Source organism: Theropithecus gelada, chromosome 11 (genome assembly GCF_003255815.1).
Source record: "Theropithecus gelada isolate Dixy chromosome 11, Tgel_1.0, whole genome shotgun sequence".
Lineage (NCBI taxonomy): Eukaryota > Metazoa > Chordata > Mammalia > Primates > Cercopithecidae > Theropithecus > Theropithecus gelada.
Window position 1 is genome coordinate 123,796,589 of NC_037679.1, and position 17,207 is coordinate 123,813,795.

At 42.2% G+C, this 17,207-nt stretch overlaps 1 protein-coding gene across 3 annotated transcripts in view; it reads right to left on the bottom strand.

The window, feature by feature from the left end:
* The window catches only part of TMTC1 (transmembrane and tetratricopeptide repeat containing 1), a 286,278-nt gene extending 269,593 nt beyond the window's left edge, over window positions 1–16,685 (bottom strand). For 2 of the 3 annotated variants that reach the window (XM_025402400.1, XM_025402399.1), the window contains exon 1: window positions 15,361–15,814. In XM_025402400.1, the coding sequence (XP_025258185.1) occupies window positions 15,361–15,662 (302 nt within the window). In that variant the 5' untranslated portion in view covers window positions 15,663–15,814. Of the gene's footprint in view, window positions 1–15,360; window positions 15,815–16,213 lie in introns of those variants that run through there. The other variant, XM_025402401.1, reaches the window with a different exon arrangement.
* Window positions 16,686–17,207: the final 522 nt, after the last annotated feature.

Genomic DNA, 17,207 nt, shown 5'->3' on the forward strand with positions numbered 1-17,207 from the left:
TTGACCTCACTGAGAAGGCAAGCAAACAGGTGCTGAGCCTGTTTTTCCATCACTCCGTGGCTAATGCGAATACGCCCCCTTAATATTCTTGTTTTCATTGCTGGCTCTTCCCAAGCAACTGAGTGTTGAAAGGGAAGTCCCAAGCGCCGTGGATCAGAGCCACATATACCGGAAATGAACAGAAACCATGAAACTACGATTGTAGTCACAGTTCGGACAAATGAGGCATTGGTCACACAGTTGGGACAAATGAATGTGTTCTCTCACCCATGGTGCCACCAGGAACCAGGTTTCTAGATTATGCACCTGGAAGCATCACCTAATTACCACCCCACAAAGGAAGCTTTAGGGAACCTACATGCTATTACCAGCTGCAGCTGAAATGAAAAGATGAGCAAAAGCATTATGTTCCACAATGTGTATTAAATATTTTTGACATAAATTCCCACAGATCTCAGTACCTGATTTCTAAGACTATGACAAAGAAACTAAAAGAGAACCACAAAGGGAAGGAAAACCAATTGTTCAACATCTTTAAAAAATACTTTCATGAGACAGAAATGCAGAATAGAGAGACTTCTGAAGGTTGCCTTAAATTTAATAACAGGACATAATATACCCAATTGATTCTGTGGGGTTACAGAAAAAATACACTTGCACAAGATGATTGTTTCCAGGGAGCACTGACACCCTAAGTAGTACTGCCTACAGTTGTCTGTATTCTAGTCCATTTTAACAAAACAACAATCCTAAGTCTTCAATTCTCAGGCCTTTAATCTGCTTCTCTTATAGAAACAGCTCCTCTTTGCCAAAACAACTAAGAATGAAAAAGTCAGCTTTAGAGATGACATACGCGTATTCTAAATAATTGATGTAATTCATGCACAGCTTTAACTTACAGAATTTTAAACATCTCAAGATTTATTTGGACATATGAATGCAAATGTCATAGTTACTAATAAACTGCATTTTCACTCCCACTGAAGTAATCAGAGTCTTAACTAAGCCTAGAAAACTAAATTGTTGTATTGGATCCAACTCCAGGGCTCTGATGCAAGATTTGACTCAGCTGTATGTTGGCAGCCTCATTAGTCTGCATACACCCCAGCATCCTCAATACAGAAGCCTGGTGGGAAATTTGCCCAGCCAGAGGGAAAAAAGAAAAGGCAGTGGACTAGAGAACTCACAGGTCCAACTAAAGCAGGGAGACCAGCATGACATTCCTGGATAGAAACACACATGAGGCGGCAGAGCTGCTTGAAGTCAGAAGGCTTGGGATGCGAGAATTGTGAAGGAAGAGCAAGACCAAGTCCAGGTCCCTGGAGAACTTGGATGCAGTTCCCTAACAGCCCATCCCTCTGAGACTGATTTTACACTGAGTTCTACTTCATCAGGCTGAGCTTTCCAGACCAACTAAGCCATTCATTTAAAATTCATTCATACCAGTGACAAGGATGACAGAAAACAGGCAATCTGACATCTGACTGGTAGGTGTCCAAGTTGGAAGGTCTCTTGGTTGGCGACATGCATTGGAGGCTTTAAAAAGGTATGCACTTTTGCCTGAAAATTCCACTTCCAGGCATTTTCCATAAGGAAGTAACCAGAAAAGTTTATATAAAATACAAAATATATCTAAAGTATATATGTAAATATATATAAATACATATATATGTACATATACATAGAAAAGATGGAAGAGTGAATGTACAAGAATGCATCTCACGGTGTGAATTATAAAAATGGCAATAGTGAGAAGGGCAAGATATCTAACAAGCCAAATCCTTGAAAATTTGACTATTCCCATGGATCCTAAAATTTAGATAATAAATTTGGACTACAGATAATAAAAAAGAACAAAAGGCTTATTTTTGCAAAGTATTTATTATTCAACCATTTGAAAAATAAAAAGCATCATGAGAGATGGCATTATTACTATATTACCATAGTCTTATCAGGTATTTAACATATATTCCTTTCTCCTTCCAAAAACAGTATAAAATGGTAGGCATGAGTCACCTTTGTGGTTCATATGCATCATATCTGAAAATGTTGAGGTGTTATCCATGTTATTTCTTGAACTTAGTCAAAATCTTAAAAAATACTTCTGTGAGACAGACATGCAGAAGAGAGAGACTTCTGAAGGTTGGCTTAAATTTAATAACAGGACCTAATGCACCCCATTGCATCTGTGGGGTTATAGAAAAAACACACTTGCACGAGGTATGGTTCATGCATCAGAAGCTTAAAAAGGTACACACTAGAATGCCTGGTGTTTGAAGTGAATTCAATTAGATCCCAAAATATAAAATAAATTGCTGAATGAGGAGCCCCCGCAGTAATGACATAACGGTGTGAAAGTCCCTTACCTGGAACCTAACATTGGTGAATCTAAGCTTTAAGAAATCACCCTGAATCTGGAGTTAGGAGTATATTTAAAATATCTAAAAAGATGGAGAGTGAATTCTCCAAATTACAGACAAGTGAGCTTGAGATAAAATGCTAACAAAAGCTTCTAGCATATCCTACATGTGATCATAGAGAAAAGAATCTCTGATTCTGGGAGATAATATGGGTTCACAAAAAGGGGGTTCACTGATTAGCCTCATAATTTAATAGAAAAGGCGATGTGATGTATGCATCACATCTTTAACAAAGGCGTTTATCAAAATCTCTCAAAATCTCCCTGCAAACAAGATAGCCTAAGATAGATTTGTAGCAAACACCAAGAGCAGTGAATAATAAATCAATGTCTCCTTGGACTAAGATCTCCAGTGTATGTCACAGGGTTCTGATATTACCTCTGTATTTTCCAATATTTTTATCAAAGTTTTAATGAAACTATACAGTGTATACTTATCAAGATACAAAATGCCTTTATCTGGAAAGGAAAGTTAATGTACCAGAAGAACTAACTGACATTCACAAAGAGTTTAAATGGCTGAAATTGTTAACTAACTCTAACAGGATTAGACAGAACAGTGGTAAGAGTAAAGGCTCACATGGGGATATAAAAGAACAAAATACTTGCAATCTAGATTAAACCGTACATAGGTTACTGCTCTAGGGCTTTTATTTGCCTTCAACACAGAGTTAACATGTGTCACTTATCAAAACAGACCAAACCAAACAGACAGGGAACTGCACAAGTCAAATAATTTTTCATTTCAATTCACACAATTAGGTATTTATTAAGTACTACATGTCAGATATGATTCAGGGCCCAGAGATACAAAGAAAAGTAAGATGTGGCATCTGTTCCCAAAGAGTTAATAGCAGAGTAGGGGCAGGCAAGGTAATTAAACAGCTAATTCAATGTTAAAGAATTCTGGCAGTGGAAGAACTTACCAGGTGCAGAGATGGGGAAGAGGGAGGTATTCTACCTGAGGATGGGAGAGGCAACATAGGTGGTATCCAATGTGGGGCAGCAGACCATCAGAATGCTTTTTAAACACAGAGCACCTTCACAGGAGAACTTTGGGATGCTAAGGGGGTAGGGAAGACCCTCAGAAATGATGTCTCTTGAATGTAGCTTTGAGGAAATGGAAGATGCTCAGCCTAGAGAAAGATGACAGAAATGATGCCAAATTCTCCACGGGAAAAGATATTTGCCATATTTATGGCTATATCCACAGTGTCTAGCACAATGCCTCATTCATGATTATCACACATTAAGCATTTGGATGAATGAATAAACATGAATGAATGAATGAATGAAAAGCAACACTAAAGGAATGCACTTATTCTAAGTAGCTCCCTAAGGGGAAACTACAATCCAATAAAGATGTTGCAAACTGGCTTCACAAAGGCTAGGTTTAGCCTGCAGGTTGTTCTGTTTTACTTTCATACCTCTTTTTTATTTACCAGGGTTTTAAAAACAGGTGGCTTCATATAAAAATTTCCAGCTTATCTTAAAATATTAGAAGACCTGACAACTCTGGGCCTACATGGCTGCATGGAAATATCTGTGTGCCCATCTCGAGAGGACAAGGGCGCACAATTTGCCATAGTCTCTACCAATTCCTATCATATTTCTAACCTGAAGGCATTCATTCATCATTACACGCACAATTTTTTTTTTGTACAGTAAAGACAAAAGTGAAATATTTCTTGAGCCTACATGACTATCACACGTGAGCAATAAGACAGTCAAAATGACTCCTTGAAGAAAAATAGAAGAAAGCATATTTCTGGAAGAGGAGAATATTCCCATGTGCCTAAAATGCAAAGTATTACAACATAACCTCACATCCAGCTCACTTCACTCACTCTAAGATCAGCCTGACCCTTTAGCATTTCAATTTTCAACATTTTATATGCAAAGTACTGAGAGGCAGGCTTCAGCTCAAAGTAGGAAGTAACACTGAAGCTAGTACACATTTAAACATTTAAAATTATATCAGGTGCTTGGATAACCAGAAATGTCCACAAAGAAGTATAATGACAACTCACAAGAAATACCATCTAAAAAGAACATCTCGGGATCTATATCACCCTGAATGTACCCCTATGAAAGTACTTAACCAATCTTTTAAAAAAACTCATTAACTATATTCCTCAAACATTTTTCATACACTATAGGAAACTAATTTCTTTTTGTCATTGCATCATCTCACTTATCACACAACAGATTCTAAATGAAAATTTACTGAGCTTACATTAAGTTGCAGTTGGAAAAGATCACCTTTCCCTTTGACTTTAAGAATCTCTAACTTTATTTGGTGTAGCCTTCATTCTTCATTTAAAACTAAGCCAAGCAGTAGGAAATAAAATAATTTTTTTCTGAAATAATCTTAATAGCCATCTCTCACTATATGAAAACCTTCCAGAGTTTGGTAAATATGAATCCAAATCACCCCTTCTCCATCTGAACTCCCTCTGCCTTTCTGTAAAACTTCCCAGAAAGGTAAGGCCATGAGTTCTCAGATAAGCTAGTTTGCAGCACTGCCATATCCCTTCCCAGGAAAGGGCATAGGGTCACACAATCTGGCACCAAAGGGGTTGTGGGGTGGAGAGAAAGGGAGAAGAAAGAGCTGTTGGCTGCCCTCTGCCTCCTCACTCGCACAGCCTGGAGCTTAAGATAAACCCCATCACTGTCTCTTAAGTTTCTTCTTTGACAATAGCTCTGGTTTAGGAAAAAAACAAAACTAAACAAAACAAAACAGTAACAGTCTGTATTTGTGAAATAGAGACACACAGTAGGGAATATACTAGAGTCTTCCTCAAAAGAACCCCAACTCCGTGTCAATCAAATGGCTCTACCTCAAGGAACTGGCGTAGGTCTGTAAACTGGGTAAGACATCATGACTCTCCATGTGGTGACCCAAGCCTGATTCCTGGCCCTGAACCCGGAGTTTTTCTGGAATAAATTTTAGCAAAATTTTAGAGGGCTGCCCATCTACTTCATTCCTAGGGACAACATGATTAATTGGCCACCACCAATGATTGTTGCAGGTCAAAACATTCTGATTATCACTGTGTCCCAGAGGCCCATCATGATCAAGGCACTCACCTTGTCTTTGGCAGCTAAGCTCTGCCACTTGGTCTTTGGTACTCCAGGATCCCAACACCCCATGAATTCAGAAAGTTCACCTCAATGGCAGCATCTCCTACATCACACCTGGCCTACAGAAGAGATCCACCAAAGAGCTTCTCGAAGTTGCAGGTGCTCCTTCACCAATGTAATTCTCAATGCCTCAGAAAAGGGAAAGTCATCTGGCCCTAGCTGGGAGTACAATGGAGGCATGAGAGGGTGTGTGTGCAGTTTGCATGTGATGAACGCATGCCGGCATTCCTATCTCAATGAGCCTTTGCGTTCCTTTCTCTACATTATGTCAGGGAGATTTTGGCATCTCAACCTCATTAAACATGGGCCCTCATGAGTCCCAGTGGTTCTCAAGCATCTTAATCATCTGGTGTGGTAGCTACAATTGTTGATTCTCTGATCCCATCCCAAGATATTCCAAGGCAGTAGATCTAAATTAGGGCCCAGAGATCTGCCCCAAGCAAACCAAGTGGTTCAAAGTCAGGTGATAACTCAGAACAGTGACAGACAGGTCTCAAAGCTTAAGGAAAGGCTGCTAGGATTGCCCAGCTTTCCAGAAAAGCACAGATTTTTCACAGTATTCTTTTCCAAAGAAATACAAACCAGGGAAAATAAAAAATTAAAAGTACCCCTTTATTATCTGTTTCTGGTGTCTCCAGTGATGGGTTCTCCAACACTTTCCGCATGGGTTTCCACAGCCCAGTACAAAGCACACAGCACATTCTCCTGTCTTCCTCTATTACTGTTCATCTTTCTTTTTCCCAACCTCTCACCATCATTACAGATCTCAAATGCTTATGAGAGGTTTCTATAGTCTTGTTAGATCATTCAACCAATAAATAACAACATCTGGTTCTTCTCATTTTTCCTCTAAGGCAAATCCCCTTGGCCCTCAATCATTTTGGTTGCTCTTCTTCTGCATTCCCTTCAGTACCAGGAATAAATCAGCAAATCATCATTGCTTAATATATCTGAAGTACAAAACGATGTAGTTCCCAGGCACCAATGCAAACAACAGTCTAGAGGGGAGATTGACACTCTGCAGCCAAAGCAAAATTCATGGCTTTCATTTGAGTTCAATGCATCACATCCTTATCTGGCTATGAGGAATCTGCCACATGGGAAAGCTGCCCCATGGGAATGGAGGTTATTGTCACTGTTATATTAGTACTAGAGTAATAATACAGTTATTAGAGTAATAACTGTACAAAAGAAAGGGTAAGAAAACTGAAGGCAGGAAGATCAGTAAATATATCTCGAAGGTAGCAAGTCCCAGAAGAAAATCCTCAGAAAGACAGTCAGCAAATAATAAAAATTAGGACAGACCAAGGCCAAATATTTTAGTTTTAACTGAGCTGTCAACTTTTAGCATTTTTTTAAAAAATGTGTGTTTGGTGTTTGGTGGAGTGCCTGGGTGTAATGCAGTTCTGACTTCAACTTCCCAAAATTAACACAGACTCCCAGTTGAGGGCAAAGTCATCCACAAAACTCCTCACACTTCAGACATCAGCCACAAGTTCCTCGAGTTACTGGTACTTCTGACTAATTGACTACATAATCAGGGCCTCCCACAACTCTCTCAGGTTTGATCATACATTAGAACAACTCACAGAAATTGAGAAACCCCTATACTTATGGTTATAGTTTTCTTATAAAGGTTACAAGTCAGGACCAATCAAAGGGAGAAACCTATGGGTCAAGGTCCAGGAGGGTCCTGAGCATAAATGTTCTGTTTCTACAGGATGCTTCACCCTCCCAGAACATCAAGGTATGATTACCTACCAGTGAAGTTCAAGCAAACTTCAGTGTCCAGAGTTTTTATTGGAGGTTCCAGTATGTAGGCATGATTGATTGAATCACTGACCACGTAACAATTCAATTTCAGTCCCTCTTCCCTCCTAGGAGGTTGGGATATAGGAGTGATATCACATGCCTCACAGTCCCAACCCTCTAATCATATAATTGGTCTTTACACCACAGCCAGCCCTCATCCTGTAACCATCTAGGAGCCCACCATGAGTCAGCTCCTCCTTAGCATAAACTTAGGTGTGATCCCAGGAGTCCATCATGAATAATAAGGAAACTCCTCTCACTTGGGAAATTCCAAGGGATCAGAAGCTTCCTCCCAAGAATCCAGCAGGAAGATCAGAAAAATTCACTGTCATGTTAGTTTCTCTGATAAAATATTTTCAAGTTCTTGTACTCCCTTTGATCCAACAAGGCCATTCCTCACAGAAAGCACAGGCATGGATGAATCTTAGGACCCTGAGATCGGAGTGTAGTGAGAACCTCCTATAATTCTGGGTTTTGAAGGCACAGCTGCTGTTTCTCGCCTTGAACTTTGCAGCAAGCATCCACCAACCATTTGTGCTGCAATCTGCCACCTAAGAAGAGTGAGATCCAAAAGTGCTACAGATCCTCATTGTCTACATAGAGTTACAGTCCCAGCAAGTTACAATAGAAATTCAAAGTCATCCCTTTCAGAATCTCTCAGTAAACAGAACCTACTGGTATTCTCTGTATATATCTGAGGAAATTCCTAGTCTGCCTCCACTTTTCTCTTTGAGAGAGAAAGAACAAAGGTAAATTAGTGAAAAAGTAAACCAAACAAACTTTTCTCTACATTATAATCATGTAGCCTTACCTTAGTATTTACCTGAAAAATTCGAGCATTCACAAAAAGGATTTATTCATTCTTTAAAAAACTAATTTATTTTTAACTGACAAATAGTATTCCATCTTTCAATGATAATTCTTGAGTCCCTACTTTGCAAGCCAGGCTTAGTTCTAGGTGCTAGAGATAAACCTCATGGAACTTACACTGTAGTGGGGGGAGGTAAAAGTCAATAAAAATGATGCTAGATAGCATCATTTAGGGGGATACTAAGGCAAAGTAGGGTAAGGAAATAAGGGTAAAACACAGAGGAGTGTTTGCTACTTTAGATCACCTGGCCACCAGGGAAGGCCTCTGGGATGAAGTGACATTTAAGCAGAAACCAAAGATGGCGAGCACACAAGCCCTGCACAGATCAGAACAAGGGTTCTGGAATGCTGGTGCAGAGAATGAGGTTGAGATTGGTAGAATAGGTGTCAAAGAGGTAGCCAGGGTTCAGATCAAAGAGGACTTCATAGTACAGAGACTATATCTTATTGTTTGGGAAAGAAACATTGCCATTATGTGGGCATGATCAGGCATTCCTTACCCCTCTTTTTTTTTTTTTTTTTCTTCTTTTTTTGTTTTAACGGAGTCTCACTCTGTTTCCAGGCTGGAGCGCAGTGGTGCGATCTCAGCTCACTACAACCTCTGCCTCCCAGGTTCAAGCAATTCTCCTGTCTCAGCCTCCCAAGTAGCTGGGACTACAGGTGCGTGCCCCACCACACCCAGCTACTTTTTGTTTTTTTAGTAGAGATGGGGTTTCACCATGTTGGCCAGGATGGTTTTGGTCTCTTGACCTAGTGATCCACCCACCTCAATCTCCCAAAGTGCTGGAATTACAGGCAGGAGCCACCGCGCCCGGCCTCCTTACCCCCCTCTTTGAGTTGATGACATACTCAAAGTTAGGAAAAATATGAATGCAGCTCCAAAGAAAGACAGAAAAGACACTGGTTGGTAATAATAGACTGCTTTGGAAGGTGACTTCCAAGCCTTCATTCAGGGACTCACCTATAAAAACCCTCATGAGTCCAAAAATACATTCCTCTCACTTTCCATCCCTCCTACACTACCAGACTGTAGTCTAAAGCATATCCTACTGGATTATAATCACAACCTCCTCCGCTTGGAGCTTCCAAGATAACCTTACAGTGGCATAAAATTTTCAAAGGCAGTTTTTTATTTTTCTTTATAAAATTTTTCTTGCCTCCAATCACACTTGCCCTTGGTATTTCTGTCACTGAACATCCTAGACAATCTAGTCAAACATCGTAGAGAATCTTTACTTGTCACCTATGATGGACTTAGAAAACAAACTTATCAGCCTTGTAGCAACAGGCTGTGTCAAAATGAAATTCCACAGAAGTCAAATGAAAAGGAATAGAACCAAAAGAAACATATCACCATTTCTTTAAGGTTGTGGGCATGGAGGTTAGTTAGTGCTTATTTTCATGGTTGGTATACTATTTGTAACTAAAAGATGCAAACTGCTGCAAAAAACTTTCAAGATCAAACATTAAAATGCTGCAAATTCCTACAGCTGCACATATTATGACAGTCTATTTTTTAGCTCTGACATTTTAAACCACCCACTTTCACTCTTATGGTTTATATTACCATCAGAAGCTCTTAATAAAATAAAACATTATAGCGAATATAATCTAATAGGCTAAACACACAGGGAGAGAATCAGGAGTTTAAAGTTCTTTAATTTGCTGAGTTTCCCCATCTTTAACATTGAAAAATCATTGGTTCTTGCTTATTGAAGCAGACTTCCACTTGCTTACTGAATGGAATGGCACTGTGAACAATTCAGCAGTATCTTCTTCCCAAGAGAAGGGGGGTATAAAATTAAACAGCTAAGTTTATTTGAAACCATTCAGGACCATTTTTCAAGGGAGGTATTATGTATATCATAGAGTTTGGTTCTGTGTCAATTCACTGTCTACAGAGTAGCTTAATACATTTCTCTTGATTTCAGGCTTACAAACAAGACATGGCCAGGGAAGGATAAAGAAGAAAAAAAAAAAAAAAAAAAAAGTTACTGTTACAGAGTCACAAACGTTTTGATTCTGTACCACTATGGTCCAAAAATATTCCTGCATACCCTTGGGCATGATCTTATGAAAAGACGGAATCTGAGATTTGATTGGAAACAGAAATTCATTATAATCTAAACTCACTTCAAGGAACACAAAGAGATGGTCATTTGTATCAGTTAGGGTTTCACTAGAAAAGCAGAGCCACCATGAGTGATTCAGAAGAAGGGATGTACTATGGGGATCTGACCTTTTACAATTGCTGGGGCTGGTTAGATGCCTATGTAAGTGTGATGCTTCTGTGTCTATAACCCAAGTTGAAAGCCGGCAGGGCGGCAGGGCCATTCTGGAAGAGAAGGTGAATGGACTTGAAGTAGGGTGAAGCAAGGGCAAAATGGAATCCACAAGAATGAACTAAAATACATGTCTGTTTCCCACTGCCTTTAAGGCTCCAACTTTAATAATGCAAGAGGCTTGCAAAAAGACTGGCACTCTTCCCTGCAGAACTGCATACATACCTGCACCATGATTCCAAGTAGCTGAAAGAGGAGATCTGGAGAGCACTGGAGGAGCTGAGGGCCTGGGTGCTTCTGCAAATGAACAGCACGTTCACCAACATTTCTGTGACAAACTGCACGAGGCCTGGCAGCAACAAAACCTATGCCAACCTTCTGAATGTGATCTCAGCCACTTCACTTTCATCTTCCAAATCTTGCAGAAATTTTTCTTATGGTCAGTCCTAACCCAGATCATCTTGCAAAGGCAATTCTAAGAAACCTAGTCTCAACTTAGCGAAAGTGACATAGTGCAAAGCCACCATATCTTGGTAAGCTGCTTTCATATTCCACTGTCCCATCCCCTCAAAACTGGTCAAAGTAGATGGTCTGTAACCCATTTCCTCATTTCAAATTTTAGCTCATTTTTTATTTGAAAAAATATATAATTAGTATCTTTACTACCTGAGCAAGCACTTTTATCATTTATTAGTACACTAGCAAGCACCTTTATAGCAAAAAGTATTATGCATCTATAAATTGCATTTATTCTTAAGGAAATTTCTAGCTCTCAGTATGTGTGACATACATTCGGTGAATCAAAAATCAACTTATGTTTTAATAAAAATATGTTTGGAGTTCTGCACTGGGAAAGGTCCTGTGAGGAGAACAAAAAGACAAGCTACAGAGTGGGAGAAAATATTTAGCAATCACATACTCGACAAAGTACATGTATCTAGAATATATAAAGAACTTCAATACTCAACATTAAAAAAAAAAAAACCTACAAATAGACAAAAGATACAAAGGCACATTTACCACACTCTTTGGTTTAATATCAGATGTTTAATAACTTCACCCATTAGGGAATGGTAAATTAATGAGGTACATATAGAGGTGTGATATCATTACATGTCTATCAGAATGGCTACAGTAAAAAACAGCAACAATACAAAGCTCTGGTGGAGATGCACAGAAACTGGATTACTCAGACACTGCTGGTAGGAACATCCGGAAAACAGTGTGGCAACTTCACATAAAGCATATAAACATGCAGCCATCACATGACCCAGCAATTGGACTCCTGGGCATTTATCCCAGAGAAATAAAAATTTATGTTTATATATTTTTATTAAAACATAAGTTGATTTTTGATTCACTGAATGTATGTCACACATACTGAGAGCTAGAGATTTCCTTAAGAATAAATGCAATTTATAGATGCATAATACTTTTTGCTATAAAGGTGCTTGCTAGTGTACTAATAAATGATAAAAGTGCTTGCTTAGGTAGTAGAGATACTAATTATATATTTTTTCAAATAAGAAATGAGCTAAAATTTGAAATGAGGAAGTGGGTACGTGGATTTGTATAGCAGCTTTATTTGTATTAGCCAAAAGTTGGAAACAACCCAGATGTCCGCAACAGGTGAACAGTTATACAAACTGTGGTATATCTATACAACAGAATACAACTCAGTAATAAAAAGGAACAAACTATGGATACATGCAACAGCCTGAAGATCCAGAGACATGCTGAGTGAAAAAAGCCAATCTCAATAGGTTACATACTACGTGACTCCATTTATACAACAGTATTAAAATGACACAATGATAAAAATGGAGAAGAGATTCATGGTTGTTATGGATTTGGGTGAGGGGATTATAGATTAGGCAGTTGTTAAAGATTAGGTGTCCATGACTGCAATAAAGAAGTACCAAGGATCCTTGGGATAGAACTGTTCTGTATCTTGACTGCGGTGGTACTCTCTGAAATCTACACACATGATAAAGCTGTATAGAACTAAATACACACTTAGTAAAATAAAATAAAATAAAAAAGTACATATAAAATGGGTGAAATCTGTCTAAATGCTGTAGATTGCATCAATATCAATTTCCTGGTTGTAATATTATACCATCATAATGCAGGATGTTACCATTGGGGGAAATGGATAGAGTATAAGGAATTTCTATATTATTACTCAAAACTGCATGGGAATGTACAATTATATTTAAAAAAAATTTTTTAAAGGGGTTTGAAATCTCAAAGTTTTTGCTCAAGCATAATTTAAGATACAGTTAAAATTGTTTGCACAGATTTAAAGGGCCCTTTGAATTGTGTTTTCACTAACTATCTAAAATGAAAATCATAAAGACACAATCTATGTGAAGTATCTAGGCCAATGCTTGGTTCATAGTGAATAGTTAATAAATGTGGCTTTCTGTCCTTCTTTGTACCATCCTGTAGAGTTGTGTGGGTCTAAAGTCATTGATGTCCTCCAGCTTCATGCTAACGCACTAGAAGATGCAGTTTCACCTTAGGTGACTATAAAGAAAGCTGTCCAGTCTTATTTAAATCAATGTATGTGAGCACAGAAAGACTACTTAACATTCTCTTTCTGAAGAGGCAGTTATCTCTTTCCAATTAGTGCTGTGTTGCTCCTCTAGATTTGCAACTCAATCTTCTCAAAAAACAAGTGTATCTTTCACAGGCAGTGGCATATAATATACAGCAAGCTATGCCTCTTAGATACCAAGCTGCTTGTTACAATCAATGATTACCGCAAGAGTCCCTCAGCTATCTTCCTCCTAAACCCCCCAACTCTCCTTTGCCCTTGTTCTGTCAACCCCTAGCTCATCTTCCTCTTAATCAATGGTCTTACTTCTTTGTCTACTCCCTCCACCCCTCCCTTCTGCTGTCTCCATTATGAAGAAAAATAAAACATTTTAGGTGAGGTGCAGTGGCTCATGCCTACAAGCCCAGCACATTGGGAGGCTGAGGCTTAAAGATCGCTTAGCCAAGGAGTTCAACACCGGCCTACACAACACAGGAAGATCCCATATCTACAAAAAAAATTTAAAAATATATCTGGGTGCACGGTATGCGCCAGTAGTTAAAGCTACTTGGGAGACTGAGGCAGGAGAATTGCTTATGCGCAGGAGTTTCAGGCTCCAGTGAGGAATAATCGTGCCACTGCACTCCAGACTGGAGGACAGAGTGAGATCCCATCTCAAAAAAGAAAAAAAGAGAAAAGACAGAGAAAAAAGAAGAAAACCTTCTAGAAAGTCAAGAAGTGAAAACCCCCTTCCCTACTCTCCAGCAAGTAGGTACAGGCATTTGACTCTGCCCTTTTTAATTGAAAAACACTCAGACTTGTGACCAGGATGATCTCCATGGCTGTTACAAAGACAGCAAGCACATCTCATGCTGTGAATTTACACACCTTAAATTAACCAACAACCCTGACGGTAATAAATGAAAAAGCAGGTCAATCTAGAAGTGAAACATTTATATTCGTCCCAAGGAGATTTTAAGAAACATCTGGGAAACTAAATAACGAGGTTAGCCGAGGTGATCTTTCAGCTGAAAACCAGAACAACTTTCTAAGAGGACAAATGTCTATAACATATTCTCTTCAAAGTCAAATATGTAATTTTCTCACTCTCCTTAAAAACATTAAACTTTCAGTGGAAGGCGTAAGTCAAAAACCCATGAATTGTTGCCGATTGCTATGGTTTCCTTTTCTAAGTCATCAGAGACACCTGTCAAGAGGCCTAAGCCTCTCAGCCAGAGCAGGCTTTTCAAGCTGCCAGCCCAGTCTCAAATAATCATTACCATAAACACGGGTTCCTGTTACACCCGTTGGAAAAAGGCTGAAAACGCCGATAATAGCGCACCAATATTATTTCAACGGTTTTGACCGGCGCATTAAAATGAGCTTAAATGCTGAGCCACATTATAAAGGGTTGAGTCAAGCTCCTGATTGTGTAAGAGCACTTCCCTCAAATGAGCGCTTCTCTTCTTTCCTCAGAAGCTAGGCTTCTTTTTAAATTAAAGAAAATACTCCACCCCACAAAAACCTGGCATATTCTCGGTTCCCTTTACACTTATTCACACCAGAAACGCTGAATCATGACTCCGAGGTTGTAAAAGAAAAACTATTTCGGCTGGGACCCCAGGGTCCCTGGAGAAGCCTAGACTCTGCGTTACTTCTCTCTGCACCTTCTAAAGTCTAGATGCAGAGCGGTCTGGCAGATTGGAGAGCCTCGGGGAGCAGACAAGGGTGCAAGGCGGGGGCTGGGGGCTGGGGAGAGTCTTCAGCTCCCTCTCCTAAACCCACGCAGCCCTGTCAGCTCAAGGCTCCCGCCTCGCCTCATCTGAACGAAACCCTTAAGAGGCTGATATACTTCTCATCTGCAAAGCTGCCCAACAGCCTCCGAGAAATTCTCAACTTGGAAGCATAGCCACCACCGCCACCCCTCCGGAACCCTCTAGGTCCGCGCTAGTCCCACTTGGTCACGATCAGGCAGGCGATGGGGTGCGGAGGCGGTTCCACCAGCCCGCTCCCAGCACTGCCTCGAGAGAGAAGCCCGCTGAGAGCGCAGACACTTGAAAAACTCGATCCCAACTCCCCAGCCGGCGCCTCCCGAACCGCCCCGAAAGCCCAGATAAGCCGGGCACTGGATCCCGGAGCACAGTGCCATGCACATCCTGGAGAGGAGGGAGGTGTGGAGGGAAAGGGCGGCAAAAATGAAATGCCCCCAAGTCAGTCCCGCAACTTCTCCCGGACCGAGGGACGGGCGGAGGGTAGAGGAGGCAGCCGCGGCTAGCGCTAGGTGAGAGACTCACTTGAAGGTGAGGACGCAGAGCGGCCGGTACGACTTGTGGCTGGTGTTCTCGGCCATGCCCTTGCCCCAGAAGTCGTTGGTGAAGATGCTCCAGCGGAGCGGGGCGCCTGGCCGCACGTCGGGGTTGTTCACGATCGCCCACACGTCGTCGTGCACGAACTCGCCCTGCAGGGAGCGGCCGTAGCACAGGCAGCTCGCCCCGGCCAGCAGCGCCGCGGCCCCGGCCGGCGCGAGCCCGCAGCCCTGCCGCCGGGAGGGTGCGCGGTCCCCGCCGCCGCCTCGGGCAGAGGTGGTCAGCACCATCGCGCCGCCGCCGCCGCTGCTGCCCTGGCCTCTCCCGGGCGTCTGGCATCCTCCCCTACCGGGGCCCCGGCGGCGCGCGGCGGCTGCCCGGAGGGGAGCTCGGGCATGGTGCTGCGGCAGCTGGACCCGCCGCGAGCGCCCCGCGCTCCGCCGCCTCCTGCGCCGCCGAGTTGGCCCAGCTGCAAATAAACAGCAGTCCCCCCGCCTCCCCCGGCCATCGCCACCTCCTCCGCCCCACTGCGCATGCCCGCTCGCTCTCTCCTCCACCCCCAATCCCGGGACGCGGGCCGTTTCCCCCCACAGCCCGGCGCCCTCTGCCCCCGGCCCGCCTCGCGTGCAGGTGGAGCGGGGTTCGCGGCGCGCGGCTGCCGGGGAGTTGCGGAGAAGGGCACCCCGGGGTCCCACTTGCGGTGCCGGGCTGTGCTCACCCCCACGCCCCCGCCCCCATCCTTCTCCCCCGAACGGGGCTGGGGAGGGGCACATCTGGCGGACCCCTCCCGGGGCAACTAGGCGGGTTTAGCAGGTGCGCAGCCTGGAACCCCCACACCCACCTTCCAGGGAGAAAAGTGCCGCTGCTTCCCGGGAAGTTCCCGGCTTTTCAGCACCCGGGACAACAGCGGCGGTGCCCGGGGAGACGCTCTCCACCCGCCCCGTGCTCGCGTCCAGTCGCCGGCTGCGTGTTCTTCTGCCCGGGCTTTCTCTCACCCGCCCGGGGCCGCGTCCCGCAGACCCAGCCTCCTACGGAGGAACCCGCGGGGACAGGGAGCATCTTCCCTAAAGCCAGGAGAAGGGGTCTCCCTGGACAAGGACCTGCTCACCCTGCCCGGGTGTGTTCAGAGGCGCCACCAGCTCTTTAACTTACCGCCCATTTCTTGGCCCGCACTTACGAAAAGTACCAGGTTCGAAATTTGGTTTGGGCCTGGAAGCCGAATTGGCTTCTGAAACATTTTTTATTTTATTGTTTGCTTAAACTCACGATAATTTGGGAGATGCCAAGCAAAAAGCGAACTACTTTTTCTATCTAACTGGATCACTTGGGTCTCATTATTTCCTGGGCTGTGGGCGTGTTTGAACTGTTCCTGCTAAGTCAGTAAAGGGCAGAGAAGAAGGTGGGGATGAGGGGATGGGAGGGGAGATTTCTATTAGGGCCTCTGGCTTTGGTTCCTAAACTTCCTATCTTTCTGAAAGATTGTTTTCTTTTTAAAAATACTAATTATAATAATGTATCCAGAGTGATGATTACTAGAATTTCTCCAGGTCTGAAAGTTCTATTTGTTCTTTCAGGCACCTTGTAAATTTCCATTGCTGTGTTAGAAATTACCAGGAATTTGACACATCCAAATAGAAAAACTGAAAATAAGAAGTCACCCTTTTATTCTCATCCTCCCCAAATCCTTAAAAAGCTCACCGACTGAAAAAATAAAATCCAGAAATTGTTCCTCTGCTATGAGTATTTGTGTGACTCTTTACTGTAACAAGTTACTTTTAAAAAATTTTTAAGACATCTGAGCAGTTGAAAAGTCAATGAATTAAGATAAACTTATT